The sequence below is a fragment of the Fusarium mangiferae genome, assembly GCF_900044065.1.
Source record: "Fusarium mangiferae strain MRC7560 genome assembly, contig: FMAN_scaffold014, whole genome shotgun sequence".
In the NCBI taxonomy this organism is placed as follows: Eukaryota; Fungi; Ascomycota; class Sordariomycetes; order Hypocreales; family Nectriaceae; genus Fusarium; species Fusarium mangiferae.
This window is the reverse complement of record NW_024573934.1, coordinates 1,183,215-1,200,933: the sequence shown is the minus strand read 5'-3', so window position 1 is coordinate 1,200,933 and position 17,719 is coordinate 1,183,215. Positions and strand designations below refer to the sequence as shown.

At 48.8% G+C, this 17,719-nt stretch overlaps 7 protein-coding genes across 7 annotated transcripts; 5 read left to right on the top strand and 2 right to left on the bottom strand.

Moving 5' to 3' along the window:
• Positions 1-544: 544 nt before the first annotated feature.
• Positions 545-2,358, top strand: FMAN_14777 (uncharacterized protein; the record flags this gene model as incomplete). Its single annotated transcript, XM_041822925.1, has 2 exons — positions 545-2,288; positions 2,348-2,358. 2 exons carry the CDS (start codon positions 545-547, stop codon positions 2,356-2,358), a joined length of 1,755 nt encoding a protein of 584 aa, XP_041688557.1.
• Positions 2,359-3,307: 949 nt separating this feature from the next.
• On the top strand, positions 3,308-4,393 carry FMAN_14778 (putative pectinesterase precursor; the record flags this gene model as incomplete). Its single annotated transcript, XM_041822924.1, has 3 exons — positions 3,308-3,756; positions 3,804-3,976; positions 4,026-4,393. 3 exons carry the CDS (start codon positions 3,308-3,310, stop codon positions 4,391-4,393), a joined length of 990 nt encoding a protein of 329 aa, XP_041688556.1.
• Positions 4,394-4,939: 546 nt separating this feature from the next.
• On the bottom strand, positions 4,940-5,320 carry FMAN_14779 (uncharacterized protein; the record flags this gene model as incomplete). The annotated part of the gene is made up of 1 exon (XM_041822923.1): positions 4,940-5,320. The coding sequence occupies one exon, from the start codon at positions 5,318-5,320 to the stop codon at positions 4,940-4,942; it is 381 nt and encodes a 126-aa protein (XP_041688555.1).
• Positions 5,321-6,992: 1,672 nt separating this feature from the next.
• Positions 6,993-8,769, bottom strand: FMAN_14780 (uncharacterized protein; the record flags this gene model as incomplete). Its single annotated transcript, XM_041822921.1, has 3 exons — positions 6,993-8,374; positions 8,437-8,668; positions 8,725-8,769. 3 exons carry the CDS (start codon positions 8,767-8,769, stop codon positions 6,993-6,995), a joined length of 1,659 nt encoding a protein of 552 aa, XP_041688554.1.
• A 203-nt stretch (positions 8,770-8,972) lies between these two features.
• FMAN_14781 (uncharacterized protein) lies at positions 8,973-9,704 on the top strand (the record flags this gene model as incomplete). Its single annotated transcript, XM_041822920.1, has 4 exons — positions 8,973-9,024; positions 9,119-9,245; positions 9,355-9,465; positions 9,539-9,704. The coding sequence occupies 4 exons, from the start codon at positions 8,973-8,975 to the stop codon at positions 9,702-9,704; spliced, it is 456 nt and encodes a 151-aa protein (XP_041688553.1).
• A 3,080-nt stretch (positions 9,705-12,784) lies between these two features.
• Positions 12,785-14,085, top strand: FMAN_14782 (uncharacterized protein; the record flags this gene model as incomplete). Its single annotated transcript, XM_041822919.1, has 4 exons — positions 12,785-13,431; positions 13,488-13,628; positions 13,675-13,981; positions 14,038-14,085. 4 exons carry the CDS (start codon positions 12,785-12,787, stop codon positions 14,083-14,085), a joined length of 1,143 nt encoding a protein of 380 aa, XP_041688552.1.
• Positions 14,086-15,135: 1,050 nt separating this feature from the next.
• Positions 15,136-16,524, top strand: FMAN_14783 (uncharacterized protein; the record flags this gene model as incomplete). The annotated part of the gene is made up of 2 exons (XM_041822918.1): positions 15,136-15,186; positions 15,241-16,524. 2 exons carry the CDS (start codon positions 15,136-15,138, stop codon positions 16,522-16,524), a joined length of 1,335 nt encoding a protein of 444 aa, XP_041688551.1.
• Between the last annotated feature and the right edge of the window lie 1,195 nt (positions 16,525-17,719).

Below are 17,719 nucleotides of genomic sequence, written 5' to 3'. Positions count from 1 at the left end.
TATTGTGTATGGAATATGTGGTTCAGGCCAACACCAAAACTTCTATTTGCCAAGCCGGCAATAACATGACCCCCTTCAATACCTTCTTGGCATTGCAGCATTCTTCGCTCAAATACGAGGTCATCTGATGAAACCTATCAAATATGCATCTGAAACATTCTCAAGGGACATGTCTTGCGTGAGGTAAATCTTTGACCCCTTGAACCTTGAACTTTGATGCCTTTGGCAGGCTGGCACTCTAATCTGGGGAAATATCGAATTTCCCCAATTCCAGCGGCTCTACCCCAGATTCCGGACTGATCCATCGTGGCCCTAAACGAAACTAATCTGATTGTTTCCGAGGGAAGCTCTCGCGTGAACTTTTGAGTATAAGAAGGCTGTAGACATCTCTCCAAATCAACTTCTTCAGCTCAGCCAGCATCACTCGTTCACAGCCGGTTGCGTCTGCCACTCTTTACTAACCCATTTTCACATTCACTCTTTTTGTTTTCTGTTTTACATCCAACTTAATCACTCTCTTTTCTTCTGATATACATCGCCCAAGATGAGATACTCCCTCGGCTTGTCTGGTCTTTTGACCGTGGCCTTGAGCTCGACTGGCCTCGCCCAGACGACTACTCCTGGACCTTCTACCACCGACTTCTCCACCTCTGGTGGCATGAACGTCCCTACCTCGGTCACCTCCCAGCTGCCCGTCACTTTCACCACCACCATGACCACCATGGCCAGACCCACCAAGTCTCCCGTCCCTGGCAAGTGTGAGTGCGGCACTGGAACCTGCTTCACCCCCGAGATCTGCAGCATCGAGTGTACCACCGTGTATGAGGACTGTTGCAGCATTGAGGGCTCCGACATCCAGGTCTGTAAGAACCAGTACACCATCTGTCTCGGCTACAACCCCTACGAGTCTGTCTTCGTCAAGCCCACCAGCTGCAAGCACGACAAGAGCTACTACATTGAGTACGAGTCCAAGTACACCAGCTCTTACTTCGAGGAGAAGTACGGCTACTATTACTCTTCTTCTTCTTACTCCACCTCTTCTTACCACTCTGGCTACCACTCTGGTTACTACACTCCCGAATACTGCTGCCTTGAGTGCACCACCATCTACGATGAGTGCTGCGCTGTTCCCGGTGCTGATATCGCTATCTGCAAGGAGAAGTACACTGTCTGCCTCGGATACAACCCCTTCATCGTCGTCCCCTGGGAGGTGCCTTCTGTCTGCAAGCACGAGGAGTCTTACTATAAGGAGTATGAGTCCAAGCACGGCGAATCTTACTACAACTCCAAGTACGACAAGTCCTACGAGCACTCCGATGTCGAGGTCGATGTTGAGCAATGCTGCATTGAGTGCACTACTGTCTATGACGAGTGCTGCAAGATCCCCGGCTCTGATATTGAGGTTTGCAAGAAGGAGTACACCATCTGCCTTGGATACAACCCCTTCATTGTTGTCCCTTGGGAGAAGCCTACTGTCTGCAAGCACGGAGACTCTGGCAAGACCGACTACGGCCACAAGGAGGTTGAGGTTACCGTTGAGGAGTGCTGCGTCCAGTGCACTACTGTCTATGATGAGTGCTGTGCCGTCCCTGGTGCCGATATTGCTATCTGCAAGGAGAAGTACACCGTCTGCCTCGGCTACAACCCTTGGGATGTTACCCCCTTCGTCAAGCCTACTGTCTGCAAGCACGGCGAGGACTCTGGTTCCAAGGGAAACAACAACGGCGGTTCCAGCTCTAGCTCCAGCTCCAGCTCCGAGGAGGAGTGCTGTGTCCAGTGCACCACTGTCTACGATGAGTGCTGCTCCATTGACGGTCACGACATCGAGGTCTGCAAGAAGGAGTACGTCGTCTGCCTTGGCTACAACCCCTGGGACGTTACCCCCTTCGTCAAGCCTACTGTCTGCAAGCACGGAGAGGACTCCGGCTCCAAGGGAAACAACAACGGTGGCTCCAGCTCCAGCTCCAGCAAGTCCGATGACTCCTCCAAGACCTCTGGCTCTAAGTCCGACAGCTCCAGCAAGTCTGGCTCCGATGAGGAGTGCGCTGTTGAGTGCACCACTGTCTACAAGGCCTGCTGCGACGCTTCCGGTGCCATCATTGAGACCTGCAAGACTGCCTACACCACCTGCCTCGGCTTCAACCCTTGGGACGTCACTCCCTATGTTGAGCCCACCGTTTGCAAGAAGGGTGGCAAGCCTTCTGGTGATGATGTTGTCATCGTTTCCGGCGGTGAGCGTGTCCGCCCCGTCCTGGCTCTCCTTGCCATGGGTGCTATTGCTCTCCTCTGTTAGTACTCCCGTCCTATCCGCATCAACCCCCACTGACATTCCCACAGAAACGATTAGCGACTATGTAGCCGCATGATCTTCGCTTCGTTCTTCTATTTCCACTCCGTTGCTCTGGGGCACCCGCGCCTTACCTTCTTACTTTCTCAGTGGGATGTCTGTTTCTGTGCAGTGGATGCTTAACATTCTTATCTTTTGATGATCTTATGGTTTTATGGGTGTTGCCGCATACTCGGCCTAAAATAGTGCACGATAGACACGTATGTAATATCGACGACTGGATGGCGGTCCTGGGCTGTTGGGAGCGATTACATGTATCCATAGTCTACTTGAGACTCTGTGTCCAGAGATCAATTCACTTACTTCTCTGTCAACATTTCACTTCGGCCCGCGGGCGTGCATGCTTTGTGTTACGTTTTTATTTGAGTTTCGTCTCATTATCCTTGGTCATCAATTGTGTTCAATGCAACATAAACGGCACTTGATTTTGACTTTGAGCGTGGACCCTGGCCTTCATTTGCAAGTGTCCACTAGCTAGCTAGTGGAGGAAATGAAGGGCTTTGCAAGTGCGTGAAACGCGTGTACCCCGGATTTTCTCATCTGCGGGATGAAAACATGGCAAACGATTAATCCACCAAACGAAGCAGCTCAAACTGCATCTAGATCTGGCCACAATCCGATCGAAATGGGCTGCTACACTCATTAGAGTTAGTCACTTTGGGGGCATGGCAATCGACTTGAAACGGCTGAAACCAATATCGGAAGCTTACGCTCCGGACAAACCGGATGATTCTGGAGCAGGGGCCTCGTATTTTTAATGAACAAACTATTCTCCACCAATCACAAGAAACTCCCTTGAGCTGTGTCTGGAGTATAGAGTTGGAGTTATATGATGATTTACAAAGAGATGAAGTTTAAAAATGCTACATAAATACTCAGACTCTTGACACTGACATTTTCCCGGCGGTTCTGTTTCTCATCATTGGCTTGTTTCGGTTATCCTGATCTACATACATCACCATGAAGTTCCTTACAACATTGAGTTTCGTCACAGCGGCATTCGCTGCTAGTCGAACAACTGCCCCCTCCGGATGTATAACTGTCAAGAAGTCACCTGGAAGCGGACAATTCGGTACTGTTCAGGCTGCAGTCGACTCTCTCTCGACCACGGCATCCGGAAAGCAGTGCATCTTCATTGACCAGGGTACCTACAACGAGCAGGTCCTTGTTCCTAGTCGCAGCGCTCAACTGTCTATCTACGGCTACACTACCGACACTAGCGGATATAGCGGCAACAAGGTCACCATCACAGCCAAGAAGAGCCAGGCTGATGGTCTGAACAACGACGGCACTGCTACCCTCCGTGTCAAGGCTGCCAATTTCAAGCTCTACAACGTCAATGTTGCCAACACTTATGGAAAGGGTAGCCAAGCTGTTGCTTTGAGCGCCTATGCCGACAGCGGATACTAGTCAGTCAACTGACAACTCGATCATGATCATTACTAACTAGCCGTAGCGGTGTCGCTCTCACTGGATTTCAGGATACCCTTCTTGCCCAGCAGGGCTACCAGCTGTACTCCAAATGCCTTATTCAGGGCGCTACCGACTTCATTTTTGGCCAAACTGCTTCTGCCTGGTTCGAGAAGATTGACCTTCGAGTTGTCGCCGCCTCAGTTGGCTACATCACTGGTATGCTAATCCTTATCAAGTATCAAGCACAATTACTAACTCCAAACAGCCAATGGCCGTGACTCTGACTCCAACATGTCTTACTACGTCTTCAACAACTGCAACGTTGCCGCAGCTGCCGGCAACGCCGTCGCCAACGGCACATACTACCTTGGTCGACCTTGGCGCCAGTATGCGCGTGTTGTCTTTCAGAAGACTAACATGAGCTCTGTCATCAACTCCAAGGGCTGGTCTATCTGGAACACTGGTGAGGAGAACACTGCCCATGTACTGTTTGGAGAGTATGGAAACACCGGTGCTGGTTCTCAAGGTCAGCGTGCCTCTTTCGCCACGAAGCTCTCCTCCGCGGTTTCTATCTCCACCGTCCTCTCTGGAAACTACGCTTCCAAGGGCTTCTATGATGCTTCCTACATGTAGATCAGGGGGGAAACCTAAAACTAAGCGGTCGTGGTTGAGTCCAAATGCGTTTGACTCGAGGCCATCTATCATTCAAAGCACATATTTGAGTAGTTGGGTCAATACTACTGATAGACAAATATACCTGCCATTTCTATTACTATATCATAATTCGGACTCATGTGTCACTTCTTGAGCCTAGAGATACCTGGAACAGTCTCCGTAATCTCCTTTGTCTTGTTGCAGGAAAACTGGAGAGACAGCATAATATGTGATTTGCTATCTATAGTCAAGACTAGTGGTTGAGAGTCTATTACCATCACACAGAACCTGGTCACATATTCGTCATGAGAATGGCGGTCTGGTCTATGAACGGTTTGCAAGGTTCAAAGGCTGTGGAAAAAGAAAGGCATACTGAAATTTTACTATATCGGATACTGTTTGCATTGATATAATGAAGAAGATGGATAACGAGTATTATCAGTCGAACGAGAAGTTGTAACCCTTAGTTTACCCCAAAAGGTCATGGAGAACATATACTGATCCTCCAAAAGCTGCGCTTCTATTTCACCAAGTACACTTGGTTGAAGTGTAGACATACGTCCAACACGTCTGACAGACATTCTGCCAACAGCCCGAAGGGCCACCGCAGGACTTAGATGACTGCTTTGTCAGTTTGAAGCATTTCCTTGTGCCACCAGAGTAAACAACATGCGCCCTTTCTCTGTCCGAGTCGATACAAATTTGCTTGATCCAATCATACTTAGTCTTCCTACAACCGTCATCGAAAGCACCGAGGCTGTAATGCTGGCCGTCATCGCCAATGTAGACAGACGAATAAACACGAATAGGCGACGCCCCAGTTGTAACGTAGGTCTCAATGCGAGCTCCATCAGCGGCGCCTAGCAAGGAGAGTGCGAATGCTGCAGTTGGGAGAGTGATCTTCATTGTGGCTATAAGACACTGTCGAAAATGATTAGTAGTATACAGAACGTAGTATGAGTTTGCTTACAGATAGGTTTAAAATGTTTCAGAACGTTGTAAGAGTATATAGATCTCAGAGAATTGTGTAGGTAGCTTAGGATCCATGAAGAATACACGGAGGAATCACTGACTTTATATGAAAAGCCTCTCTGTGCTTGAGCTAACTAAGCATTCAAGAACAGCCCGAAATCATGTTTGTCGAGTAAATCCCTCACATGTACTGTATCCTTTTGGGATATCGGCAACCTCCTTGATAGGATACAAATCATACATCTCATGATGTTGGCCCTGGTGCACGCCATAAAATGTGAGCACACTTAGGAGTCCTGACTGGATTACTCGGAATATCGGCACAAACCCGAACAAATTCCTTGTTCTCGACCCAGTCTTTGCGGCACGGTATCAGGTCATAGGCCAGATGAGTAACCACTGCGGTGACATTGAACATGATGTGCAGGTATCCATACATTATTACACTGCTCTGGTCAATGTGACGGATTCAAAATAAATTTTCTTCCCATATGCCCACTCTTCACCAAATTCCAGTCTCTATCCTCTGCAATAAAGAGGGAAGCCTCAAGGCAGTGTCATGACTGGCTCCAAAAAGGGGTGGAAGTCCATTTACTAGTCGATGTTAATGTAGGGGGAGTAACTAGGTGCTCAAAATATGATCAGGGTCTGTCCTTTCCCCTTGCAAATTGAGCTTTTTATGCTTACGAAGCAAGTGGAATATTGGCGCTAGGCGACGAAATCGGATTTGAACAAACGTGAGCTCGAAGACTTTCTATGACCTGATGTTTTTTTGTTGGTTGTTGGTTGTTGGTTCTGATATCAGGTCATCTGACCATGCGTGTAAAGATAAATGCATGTTGGTTCAGCTAAAGCTCTAGGCTAAGGTATTGCCTAAACCTGCATCTGGACTTTGACACACACAGCGCATTTATCCTGTAATTATCCGGTGGGGCTGCCATAGCTGAGCAGAACCCTGATGCTCGGTTATAATAACATGATTATGACAGTTGCCTTGTCCTGCATTCTGCACCCTTCGCCATTGTCCCCTTCTTGATCTTTCCTATGCCCTCAACTGTCACTCTGAGGTCTATTTCAAATTCCTTTCTTCCGACACTGTACCATACCTCCCTTGCTAAGTTCTCGCTGCTGGTCTAAGCACTCAGCCACAAGTATCTACGTTGACTACTCGAAGCTATCGCAATGTCGAATCTGACAAGACACGTATTGTGAAATCACGAGCACATTATTCGCAAACACTTTTTACCTCATATGGAACGGACGCCTGCTCCCGGCTTGACATTCTGTAATTAATCCTTTCCAGTGGCAGTCCATATACTCTAGCACTTCACTAGCCACCTTGAGGATCTTCTCACTAGGCCGCTACCGACATCACTGTTAAGGCTGTCTTGATCACAAAACAATAAGGAAGGCATTCCGAGTGTATCCGAAGCCCAAAACATACTGCTCCAATCGAATTTATTAGAACTAATTAATCGGAGCATACATCTGATTGACAACCCTACTCATATCCTACTCCATCAATCTGAACTTCAACTGCTGCAAAAGGACTGCGATCGCTTGCAAATGACAACATTGGTTGTCGAAAAGAATGATTGTCTAACATCTAAACCTTGCTGGGATCCGCAACGGCAGGCTCGATGTGAACAATGTTGGCATGGGAATCAGCCTCGAAGAGCTTCTTCTGGGTGGAGGTCTTGACGGGGCTGTCAGAGGAGAAGATGTGGTCAAGCTCCTCCAGGGTGCGGTTCTTGGTCTCAGGGACGAGGAAGTAGAGGATGATGGACTGGCAAACACACCAGATGCAGAAAACAATGTAAGTCTTCCACGCGATGTTCTTCAGAGCGACGGGAATACCGAACTGCATGACAAGCATGGCGGCGTTGGTGAAGAGAGAGCTGAAAGCCATACCCTTGGCTCGGATCTCGTAGCTGAGGACCTCGACGGGGTAGAGGGCCTGGAGAGGAGTCCAGCCAACAGAGTAGAAGATCTGGAAGAGGTAGACCCAGGCCAGAATAGCCTTGCTGACAGGGGGAGTGACAGCGTCGGTTTGGGCCTTGTCGTCGAGATCGGTAATGTTGGCGATAGAGGCAGGGACAGTGACGCCGACCCAGCAAAGAGCGCAAACAAGGTTGACAACGATAAGCATGGGGCGGCGACCGACAGTGTCAGTAAAACCAGCACCGATAGCGGCGAAGACAATCTGGACGGCGTTCATGCCTAGGGCAACCTTAGTCTGTGTCCTTCCCTCCTTGATACCGGCAGTGTCGAGGAAAGCACTGAGGTAATAGGAGACGATGCTGTTGCCAGCCCACTGGCCAAAGAGAGAGACGAGACAGTTGCAGGTGAGACGGTAGATGGAAGCCTTGTTGCGGAACAGAGCACGGTAGTCCCACCATCGCTTGTCGCTACCGTCCATCTCAAGGTGTTCTTCGTACTCATGAAGCTGGAGCTTGACCCATTCGCTGTCGGGGTTTCCATGGCCGTGGAGTTTGATAAGGTTCGATGTCGCAAGTTCCTTCTGTCCACGGGTGTACAGCCATCGAGGCGACTCAGGGAGCAGCATGGCGCAGAAAAAGATGGTGCAAGGGAACATGAGCTGGAGACAGACAGAGATCATCCAAGAGGTGTTAGTTCCCTTGTAAGTCCAACCTCCGAGAGCAGCACTGCTAGCAACAAGAGCACCAACGGGCCACATGACGTTGTAAAGACCGGTGATGATACCACGGTGGGCAGGGTGAGAGACCTCGACGACGTAAGTTGGGCCAGCAGCAGCGGCGATTGAGACACCGAAACCGAGGAAGAAACGGCCAGCCATGAACTGATCGACACTAGCGGTCTTGATACAGGCGATCTGGATAACGACACCGATGATGATGATGAAAGAACCAATGGTCATACCGACACGACGTCCCCAGGTATCAATAGCAGGGCCAACGGCAGGGATAGCAACGACGGAACCAATCTGGTACATGGAAGTGACGATACCTGGAGAAAGACTGTGTCAGTTTCGAAGCGTCATGGGGCAGATTGACTTTTATGAGACATACCGGCACCAATGCCCTTGTTATCAACATCGAAGAATGTCTTAAAGTCATCGTTGGAGAGAAGAGTTCCGAAAAGCGAACCGTCGTAACCGTTGGCGGTGGAACAGCAGAAAGCGACCATGCTGGCGAAGATGAGGATAGGAGCGGCGATCTTGGGCGGGGGCTCCTTGATCAAGGCCTGTTGGAAGGCCTCGTCACCAATGGCCGTCTTGACGATGGCGACCTCGTGCTTCGGCTACCAAAAGAAGTCAGTACTTGCTCAATTGCGTCGCTGAGTGGAGAGAAACGCACGTTCTTCTCATCATGCCTATCGCTGTGGATGGATTCGGATCCCATGTTGATGTTTCAGCGCCGACGCTGCGAATTATCTTTCTGGGTGTTTTGTTGATTGATGATTGAGATGGGTCTGAGCAGGAAACAAGTCTCTGGGATCCAAGATGGGTCAAGGGAATATATATTAAATTTGGAGATGCTGGGGATGGTGGTGTTCGTCTGCATCGCAAATTCAGTCCGTCCGTGTGCCTACCAACTGCTACACAATGGAACACGGTCTGCAGATCCGATACAACCCACAAAGATCTGAAAGGGCTGGTAAGTCTGTCCGTCCAGGGCCACGGATCGACGGTCAATCTTCCGAGAGCTGAATCGAGTGCTACACTCTTACGGCCTAGACTGATCTGACCAGAACGGCCAAGTCCTATCCCTGGACGCGAAATTCACGTGGAATGGGGAAGCGAGAATTCGGTATTGACGCACCAAGAGTCTGATTCGTTATCCGATAATGCAGTCATGTGCGCTGGGCCCCGATTCGGGTGTGCCAGCGGCGCTTAACACTCGCTCGCTCGATGAGTAGTGATCGTGCTTCTGTCGGCTCCATGGTCCGTCTTGCATTTAACAAGCTCTGTCTTCCCTGGAATCTAGTCGGCTCACTTTGCGGGCAGCCGAGGTGGCTCTTACGATTCCCCGTGGAGAGGGATGCGGGTTAGACGTGGAGGCCAAAATTACTGTCCCCTCGTGCTTATTCTGTTTAAGGTAAGGAGGAACTCTTTGTGTTGGCCGGCCCGGGTTCCCGTTGGGTGATTGGTCGAGATCCTTGCCGCTGAAGGTGGACAAAAGTTCCAGACCGCGAGACTGCCATGAATAGGATGAGATTAGGGGAATCTGCCATGTCCTTTATTGCCATTAGAGTTTACCTTCGAGATTTACGAATATTCTCAAAGGCTCATGCCCCAGATGATGATAACTCTTTCTCCACAACTTTATCGACTTGATCTTCGTGACATTCGATCTCACGATAAAGTTGGTCAAAGAGGTGCTTATTTCACGAGCGTTCATGGTCAAGACAAGCTTACTCCCCCGCATTCCAAACGACCAATTCTCCACGAATAATAGTCTCTTATACGGCCCGACTCCTCCGACCCCATGGCACTTTGATCCCCAAATAAGAAAAGACACACGCGGAAAAAGCGGGATTGTAACCCTCCGCAATGATCCTGGGGTAAGCTTTTTTCTTCTCCAGTCACAGGTGCCGAATGGGTCCGCATGTTTACCAATGAACGAATAAATCGACGGAAGTCGAAGACCAACTTGCCGGGCTCAACAAGGCTAGCCTCCGAAATCGTTTGACAGATCAAGGCGGCAGCGCCTTTGACGAGCAGCGGTAACGGTTTTCCACTGCGCGCTGTTGATCGGCTTGATGGGATGACATTCCGAATTTTCACCTGAGGATACTGCTTTTCGTACAACGTGACTGACAGCGGCTGGTCCGCACCGAAAAGAGGTCATTTCGTGGGTTAGGGTTGATGACTGACCCAGAACAACGGCTGCCCAGGCCGCCCAGAGGCTGGGCCGATATCCCGTCAAGGATGCCTCTCTTGGCCTACTTGGCCGATTCTAGAGTATGAATAGACTATTCCTAAGCATCATATTTGTGTCTTTGGGGGCTCATGGAGATCTCTATTGGGCGGCCATGCTACCATTCCGCACCTTATCTTATCATTCCATGATGTGACTGGGCTCTTGGGTCCTGGGGTTAAAGTTCTGGTCCGACTGTGCCTCAGGTTGATCTCGAACTTGCCAGGAATAGCGAAATTTATACAATCTCGGTGCTTGCCGAAGCATTCGAGACTTGACTCAGAGTCACGTTCATCTCGTATCAGTCTCCAGTCTAACTATCATTTCTCAGCGTCTTGGACTTCAAACAAAAGACCTTCAAACGGCAATGGGCATTTTAGTGATTGCAAGTCTCGTGATGCTTCTGATGATCAAGCGCTTTGGTGAAAGGCAGCATCCAGCTCATTAAACAGCAGCGTAGCAATGTCAAGAACATCAGCTACTCGGCAGTAGCTTAGCTACAGCCAAGCGAAGGCTTGCCGACATAGCCGCGTAGATCTCCAAGTGGCTTTTCTCAAATGAGTATAAATACAACGACCTATTCTCGTAATGGTGTGGAAGAGCTTGCAGGACTTGGGAACATGCAAGCATGCACTGGGCCTCTCTGGGGTAAGACCTTGGCGCCCAGAGTCTGGGTAGGCCGGCTTTCCGCTACTTTGGATTTCCAATCAACAGGAGTCAATGACCTGAGAGGTATTCCCGAGACGATGCCCTCGTCTTTGGCTGGATGCACGGGGCGGTGATCCTGGGACTCGAACTTTGATGACTGGTGGCTTGACCGTGAGACCGTTTGCTCGGTCAAGGGTCCAGACTGAAACCTTTGTACTGGCTTTAATTTTGTGGCCAAAAAGGTCCCGTTAACGGAAGGTTTGTCACATGAGCTGCTCAGTAGACTCGTTCACCATGCTACTCTGCGTAGTGCCAAGCCGTCTATCAGAGTGTTTTAGTATTCGGCAGCCAAACATCTGTGGTACAGTATGACAAGGCTAGTGTGAAAGTTTCATCTTCATCGTTCCGACTTCTGAAAGCCGTCCGTTGTACAGTTGAAGTAGCTATAATGACCATTCGGTGGAATAGAGTAACAACTTTTGAAGAGAAACTAGAACATCAGCAATACACGATTATACTTAAAGATCAAAAAGACTCTATAAGAGCCAGGGCATCACATATCGGATCTTTTTGCATATGTCACCCAAATGGGCGCACATCATTCTAGTTGCCATGCAACGACTCTTTTTTACCGAAGTTGGTTGTGTCAATCAGAGTTCTGGAAGTGTTATGACACTAACAGATAAGATTCAATTTGACGCAGTAACTAGCATTATCTGTTAAGGGACAAGCACGACTTGGGTAACTGTCAGCATTTTTCACGTCGGATACTCAAAGTCAATATGAGTAAATATCACAATTTCCTCTTCGTACTTACCATTATATTGCAAGGTTTGTTGGGAATTATTAAATGTCAAATGTTGTTCAGGGTAAGTTATTGCTTGCAAAGTCCAACACCACGATAAGACGATAAGATAACGATAGCCTCAGAAGCAGAACATGTAGAGATTGATTGACGGGGATCCTGATGACAGCCAAGTCCTCAAGCAAATTCACTTCCCGCCTTCCGACCTATTGGCTGAATGCCCTGCCAAAAGCACTTTGACCATTCTTTGTTCGACTGGTGAAGTTAAATATTTGTGTGCACTTTTCTTCCTTAGTAAACCGGGCGACCTCGAAAGATAAGATAAGATAAGATAAGTAGCGGCGCGAAAAGGTCGCGTCACGCTTCACGAGTTGTTCACTAGTTGCAATGCTGTCCATTATTGGTTGAAACGAACGCGTCCTCTTGAAGGGACCCAATTCCATGCATGTCCCCGAAATGGCACAAGATATGGCTAGAGTTGGACAAACCCCCAGGACAAGCAGCAGGCCACTTAGTAGAGGCCTCTGCCGCCACTTGTTCGACAGTCAGAAAGCGCAAGAGGTGATATGTAGTCATTCAAGTGAATAGCATTACTTACCAGGGTTGTCGTAGGGCTGTGCATCCTCGATTGACGATCAAATGCCGAGTGACAAAATTTAGAGTCGGCCTGAGACTTTATGGAACTTATTTGCGAATAAAAGTCGTTTTACCTTTGTGTTGCCTGTCGACTGCTGCGAATCGTCGTCTGACTTACTCGATTCGGTGGCCATTTCGACGCTACTAGATAAGCATCACGGTAATCGGCAAATCCGATCATTGGTCCAACGCTTACCCTCTGAATGCTCAGCCCTAATGTTGAAAGCGTGTATGAGTCGACCAAAAATATGTCGATAGACTTACTGATTTTGGCACTTCAACAGATGTTGATGATATTCAGTCGTCATTTACGTATATTTAAGTCTTGGTCTTGGCTATCTTCTCAGCGATACCAGAATACTTCATTTTACTCCTAATTCCCAGACCACTTACAAACACAAACGCATCATGGGCATTCTAAGAGACACGATCGGTTCAGCCGTAGACGCTGCAACAGAGAGTAGTCAGAAAAAGAGGTCTCCTTATAATTCAAGGCAAATGCCATCAACACGACGAGATCTGTCGCCTTATGATGCATTTCCATCCTCGTCTCAAGGAGGTCAGCCACGCACAAGACAAAATCATAACCAGAAGTCGAAGGATCGATCGCCTGAGATAGAGAATTTCTCTACTCGAGATGGCTTCAGCAGCCAGCAACAGCCTGGATGTCGCTATAACGACGAACCGCCCTCATATTCAGTGCACGCTTACGATGCACCCTTGAGCAGTCGACCTAGAAGCAGCCAGATGCCTTCACAAAGCAATGTCTATCAACATCCATCATATAGTTTCTCTTCCCCTGAGACCATGTCTACGGATACACGATTCTCCGGCCAACCGTCCTTCCAAAACACTGAGTTCCGACCTCTGATTCTCCCGCAGATTGCATTCGGAGCAGGAGAGCCCTTCCTACGTGGTTACAGCTCCGAAATCAGTAGGTACGGTATCTCACGCGATCAATTCCTTCAAGTCGTGGATGAGATCAATCTCGCCCGTACACCCAACCCAGAGGTACAATTGTTCCAAAAGGGTGCCAACATTGCCGGGTGGTTTCTGTAAGTTACCTAGTTCAATCGGTACGGCTTCTTAAATTGACAAATCTATCCGCCAGGCCTGGTGTTGCCAGTATCGGACTCATGGCAGGTCAAGCCGGCATTGGTCTTGCTACGGCGTTCGGCCATGCATCGATAGTTTCAAAGGCCTTATCAAAGGCCAATATGGAGCTATTTGCCCCCAATGGACTCGAGATATGGTACGTATTTCTTGCAGTCAAGGAGCTCATGCTAACGAAGCTCTAGTATCATCAAGACCCAAGACCTTGATACGGAACTGTGCATCTCCTCCCATGGAATACGAGATGTGCCATACACCTCGTCACCAGTTGATAGACTGAGCACTTATGGACCTCGAATTGCCTTTGTGAATGATATCCTACCAGAAAGATCAGACATGGGACGACAAGACCCTCTTGCCATGGCTGGTCGAGCACTTAACAAAAGGTCAAACAAGAGGAAGGCCCAAGACGCACAGGAGAAGTTAGACAAAGGCGAAAGGAAGGGAAAAGGAATAGGACGACTCTTTAAGTCATATAATGACATTGAGTGGGTGAGTAACCATTGCGGCTACGATATGTCGAAGGGATTACTGATCTATTCTTTTAGCTTGTGGTGAAGCCAGCGCCTCCTATAAGCACTGGACAATTGCATTAAGTTAATGAAACAAAGGGCATCAGGTTGAAATCATTATAGGTTGTTTTTTTGAAGTGTATTGCACGTTTGAATAGAATAGACTTAGCAAGATAATGGAAGTAAGAATTCAAGGCGAACCACTCTTGTGTAACAAACCTTTTCTAGCGAGTCTTTTCACTTTTGGACTCGAGAGAGTCATCAATTAGAGCTTGTTTCGAACTTAGCAGAATCATTCCAAAACATCATGGTGTCGCTAGGCTATTTGCTGTGTTGGTCTGTCTGTTCAGAACATCCTGATGGTGAGCTTATTCTTGTCATTCAAATCTCGTCCAGCACGCCCTAAACCGGCAAACAGCTTGTTTCTGATTCCAGCTGCTAAATCGAGGAATATGCCCTTTCCCCCGTGTTCCTGATTGTGTTGGCTCTATCATGAATGTTGGGACTGTAGGTACCAGAAGGCTGGAGACCCCATTGGACGTCCCGTGGGTGAGCAACAGTTTGACTTGTCAATGCAGCATAAGCTAATACCAATGGCCAACAGGGTGTTACATTGCGGCAGGCTGCTGCCGAGCGTGTTGTTGTATAGCTGATGATTCGGGCGACATCAAGTGCCTGGATGAGAAGCCCACTTGCCAGGCAGGACCTACATGAGATGCATCCTGTCACTCGTTTGATTTGTCCCAGCGTATTCAGCATACGGCTGTGCTGAGGCGATGATGTTTACCGGGTATCTCAGCCGTTCACAGTGCTGAATCGACGTAACGAGTGCCAACCTGAGCTAGGTAATCCGAATATTACGTCGAAACACGCGCCGGATACGGTAGGCTTTCAGATGGCGGGACTTTCGGCTAGTAAGCTGACGGTCCGCAGTCGTCGATCACCCCACGCCGCTATGCCCGTATAGTGACGGGAAGAGAAAGCTCTTGAAGTACCCCAAGTGAATGCTCATATTTAAGGATCAAGAATGTGTATAAAATGGCCGAGACACTGCACAATCGGATTTCCTTCATGCTGCATCAAAACGAGTTATTCAAACACCTCTACACTATTCTAGCACAGAAAACTATCAACATGAAGTTGAGTAACGCCGCCCTCCTCGTCTTTCTGACATCTCTCCAATCGGTAAGTCCCGTATTTATTGGAGATGCAACATATACTAATGTTACTGTTCAACAGGCTGTTGCAAATGCCCTTCCATCAGAGATAAACTTACGCCGCAGTCACGGCTCCAAGAATGACACCATGTTACAAATAATCCCGGACGTTGACCTCAACTTCAACGTCATGGCCACCTTGGCCACAGCTCCCTACCAAGGGGCGGATATCGGGGAGATCCTCGTCGCGGCGAGTCAGATCAAGACGGGCGACTTCGAAAGCTACTATCAAGCGTACTACGACCTTGCGACTCGTGTTCACGACCAAGCAAAAGCAATCGACTGCAAGAAGCATCCTGTTTCTGCGCGAAATGCGTTCTTCAGGGCCGCGACATACTATCGCTCTGCTGATGCATTCCTGCATGGGAACTGGAGTGATCCTAGGATCATGTCGCTTTGGAAGCAGCAGGCCGATGCCTTTGACAAAGCAATGCAGCTCCTGCCCATTCCCGGCGAGCGCGTTGAGCTACAGGCTGACAACTTTACTGTCCCTGCTATCTTCTTCAAGACGGACAAGCCTGGTCGTCGCCCTACTGTCATCCTGGGCAACGGATATGATGGCTCCATGGAAGACCTGTATCATACCATGGGCGAGGCGTTGACACAGCGAGGCATGAATGCTATCGTCTATGAGGGACCAGGACAGCCAACCGTCCGTCGGTACCAAAGCCTTGGCTTCATCCCTGAGTGGGAAAGGGTCGTCACACCGATTGTTGATTATGCGCTTTCTCGAAATGATGTCGATGGCAGCAAGCTTGCGCTAATGGGATTCTCGTTTGGCGGGATTCTTGCGCCTCGTGCCGCAGCCTTTGAGCATCGTCTAGCAGCAGTGATCGCCCTCGACGGGATCTTCGATTTCGGCCAAGTAATGTTCAAGCAATTTGGACCGGACATCACTGAGCTATTTAAAGCTGGCAAGAAAAAGGAGGTTGACGAAGAGGTCGCCCTGGTTCAGAACAACGCGAGCATGCCTTCGACTCTTCGATGGGGCATCGATCAGGGAGAGTGGTCATTCAAGACTCACTCGGCCTACACGTTGCTGGAGAAATCCCAGGGGTTCACCTTGAAGGGCATCGTGGACAAGATCAAGGCGCCTGTTTTTGTAGGAGACGGTCAGAATGATATGTTCTTCCCTGGGCAGGCGAAAGAGTTGACGGAGCAGCTTGGAAGTCGGGCGACGTATCATCTCTTTGAGACGACTTCGGGAGCTGGACTTCATTGTCAGGTCGGTGGTTACGTGCTGATGAACCAGGTTTCGCTTGATTGGCTCGAGGATGTGTTTGCGAATCAGACCAGGCACAACTGACAACTGAGTGTCTGATCAGCAATGGACTAACTGATACTCCGCCCATTGTGCATCGCCACTTTGAAGAACTTGACCCATTAGCTTAGATAATTGACTCCGGTTTCGCTTTCTACGCATTGACAATGGAATGAAGCTGCTTCGACTTTGAATAAAACGGAGATGGTAGACGTTGTTTGGTTGAACGACAGAGAATTGCCGGCACTCGGCAGAGCCTTGGGGTGAGATGACGCAAGGATCAAATGCCTTAGCGAAAGGCCTCCAGCGCATTTGGCCTCTGATAGGTGCCGACTAGCCGTGCTTATCGCTGAACGGCCTAATGTTATGCCAAACAACGAGCTTATCCTAATCTGGTGGGCATTTCGACGCTAGCAAGCAGATCCAGGAATCACCAAATACTTCGATATTTCGTCGAAACATTCGCCTTTTCTATCCCATCCACCCTCCATTGAATCCGTCATACAGCTCTAGGGCCTGACAGCAAGTGACATAATTACCGAGTGGACTAACCCGAAGAGCTTTCAAGAGCCAATAAGAGACCGGTCATCTGATCATGGTCTTCTCCGGCAAACCTTCGCGAGCATGCGAACCCTGTCGAGAGAAGCGCAGAAAGGTATGGTCCGTATGCATGTTCTCTTCTTAAACATCTAACCCTCTACAGTGTGATCTCAAAAAGCCCTCCTGTTCAACATGCATGCGGATGAAAATTTCCTGTTTTGGATATCGAGACGTTCACTCAGTCAAGATCAAAGACCAAACCTCAGCCGTCATACGGAAAGTACAACGCCAGAGATGTGTCAACGCAAAAGCAAGCCCCGAGTCCCACAGCTCATTCAGCGATTGTAACTCTCCGGACCAGTCAATGAGACACAACGACCTGGAGGTAGACTGTCTCCGAATCTCAAGTCCTCCCGAAGAACTTGCACTTGGGTACTTCCTTTTTGTCTTCACAAAGTCCGGCCCATTCACGTACCTTCATGAACACACAAATAACGTGCATGATAAGCGAGTGCTCCAGACAAGCGAGTGCTCCAAAAATCCCTCAACCTACACTATCACTTTTCAATCAGATATTTCTCAACAATCCAATATGCCAGAGTCTCCAAATGAAGCTAAGATTATTCTTGCCCTTCAGGCCCTCCAGAATGACCCAAAATTAAGTCTTAGAAAGGCCGCAGCTATATATCATGTTGACCGC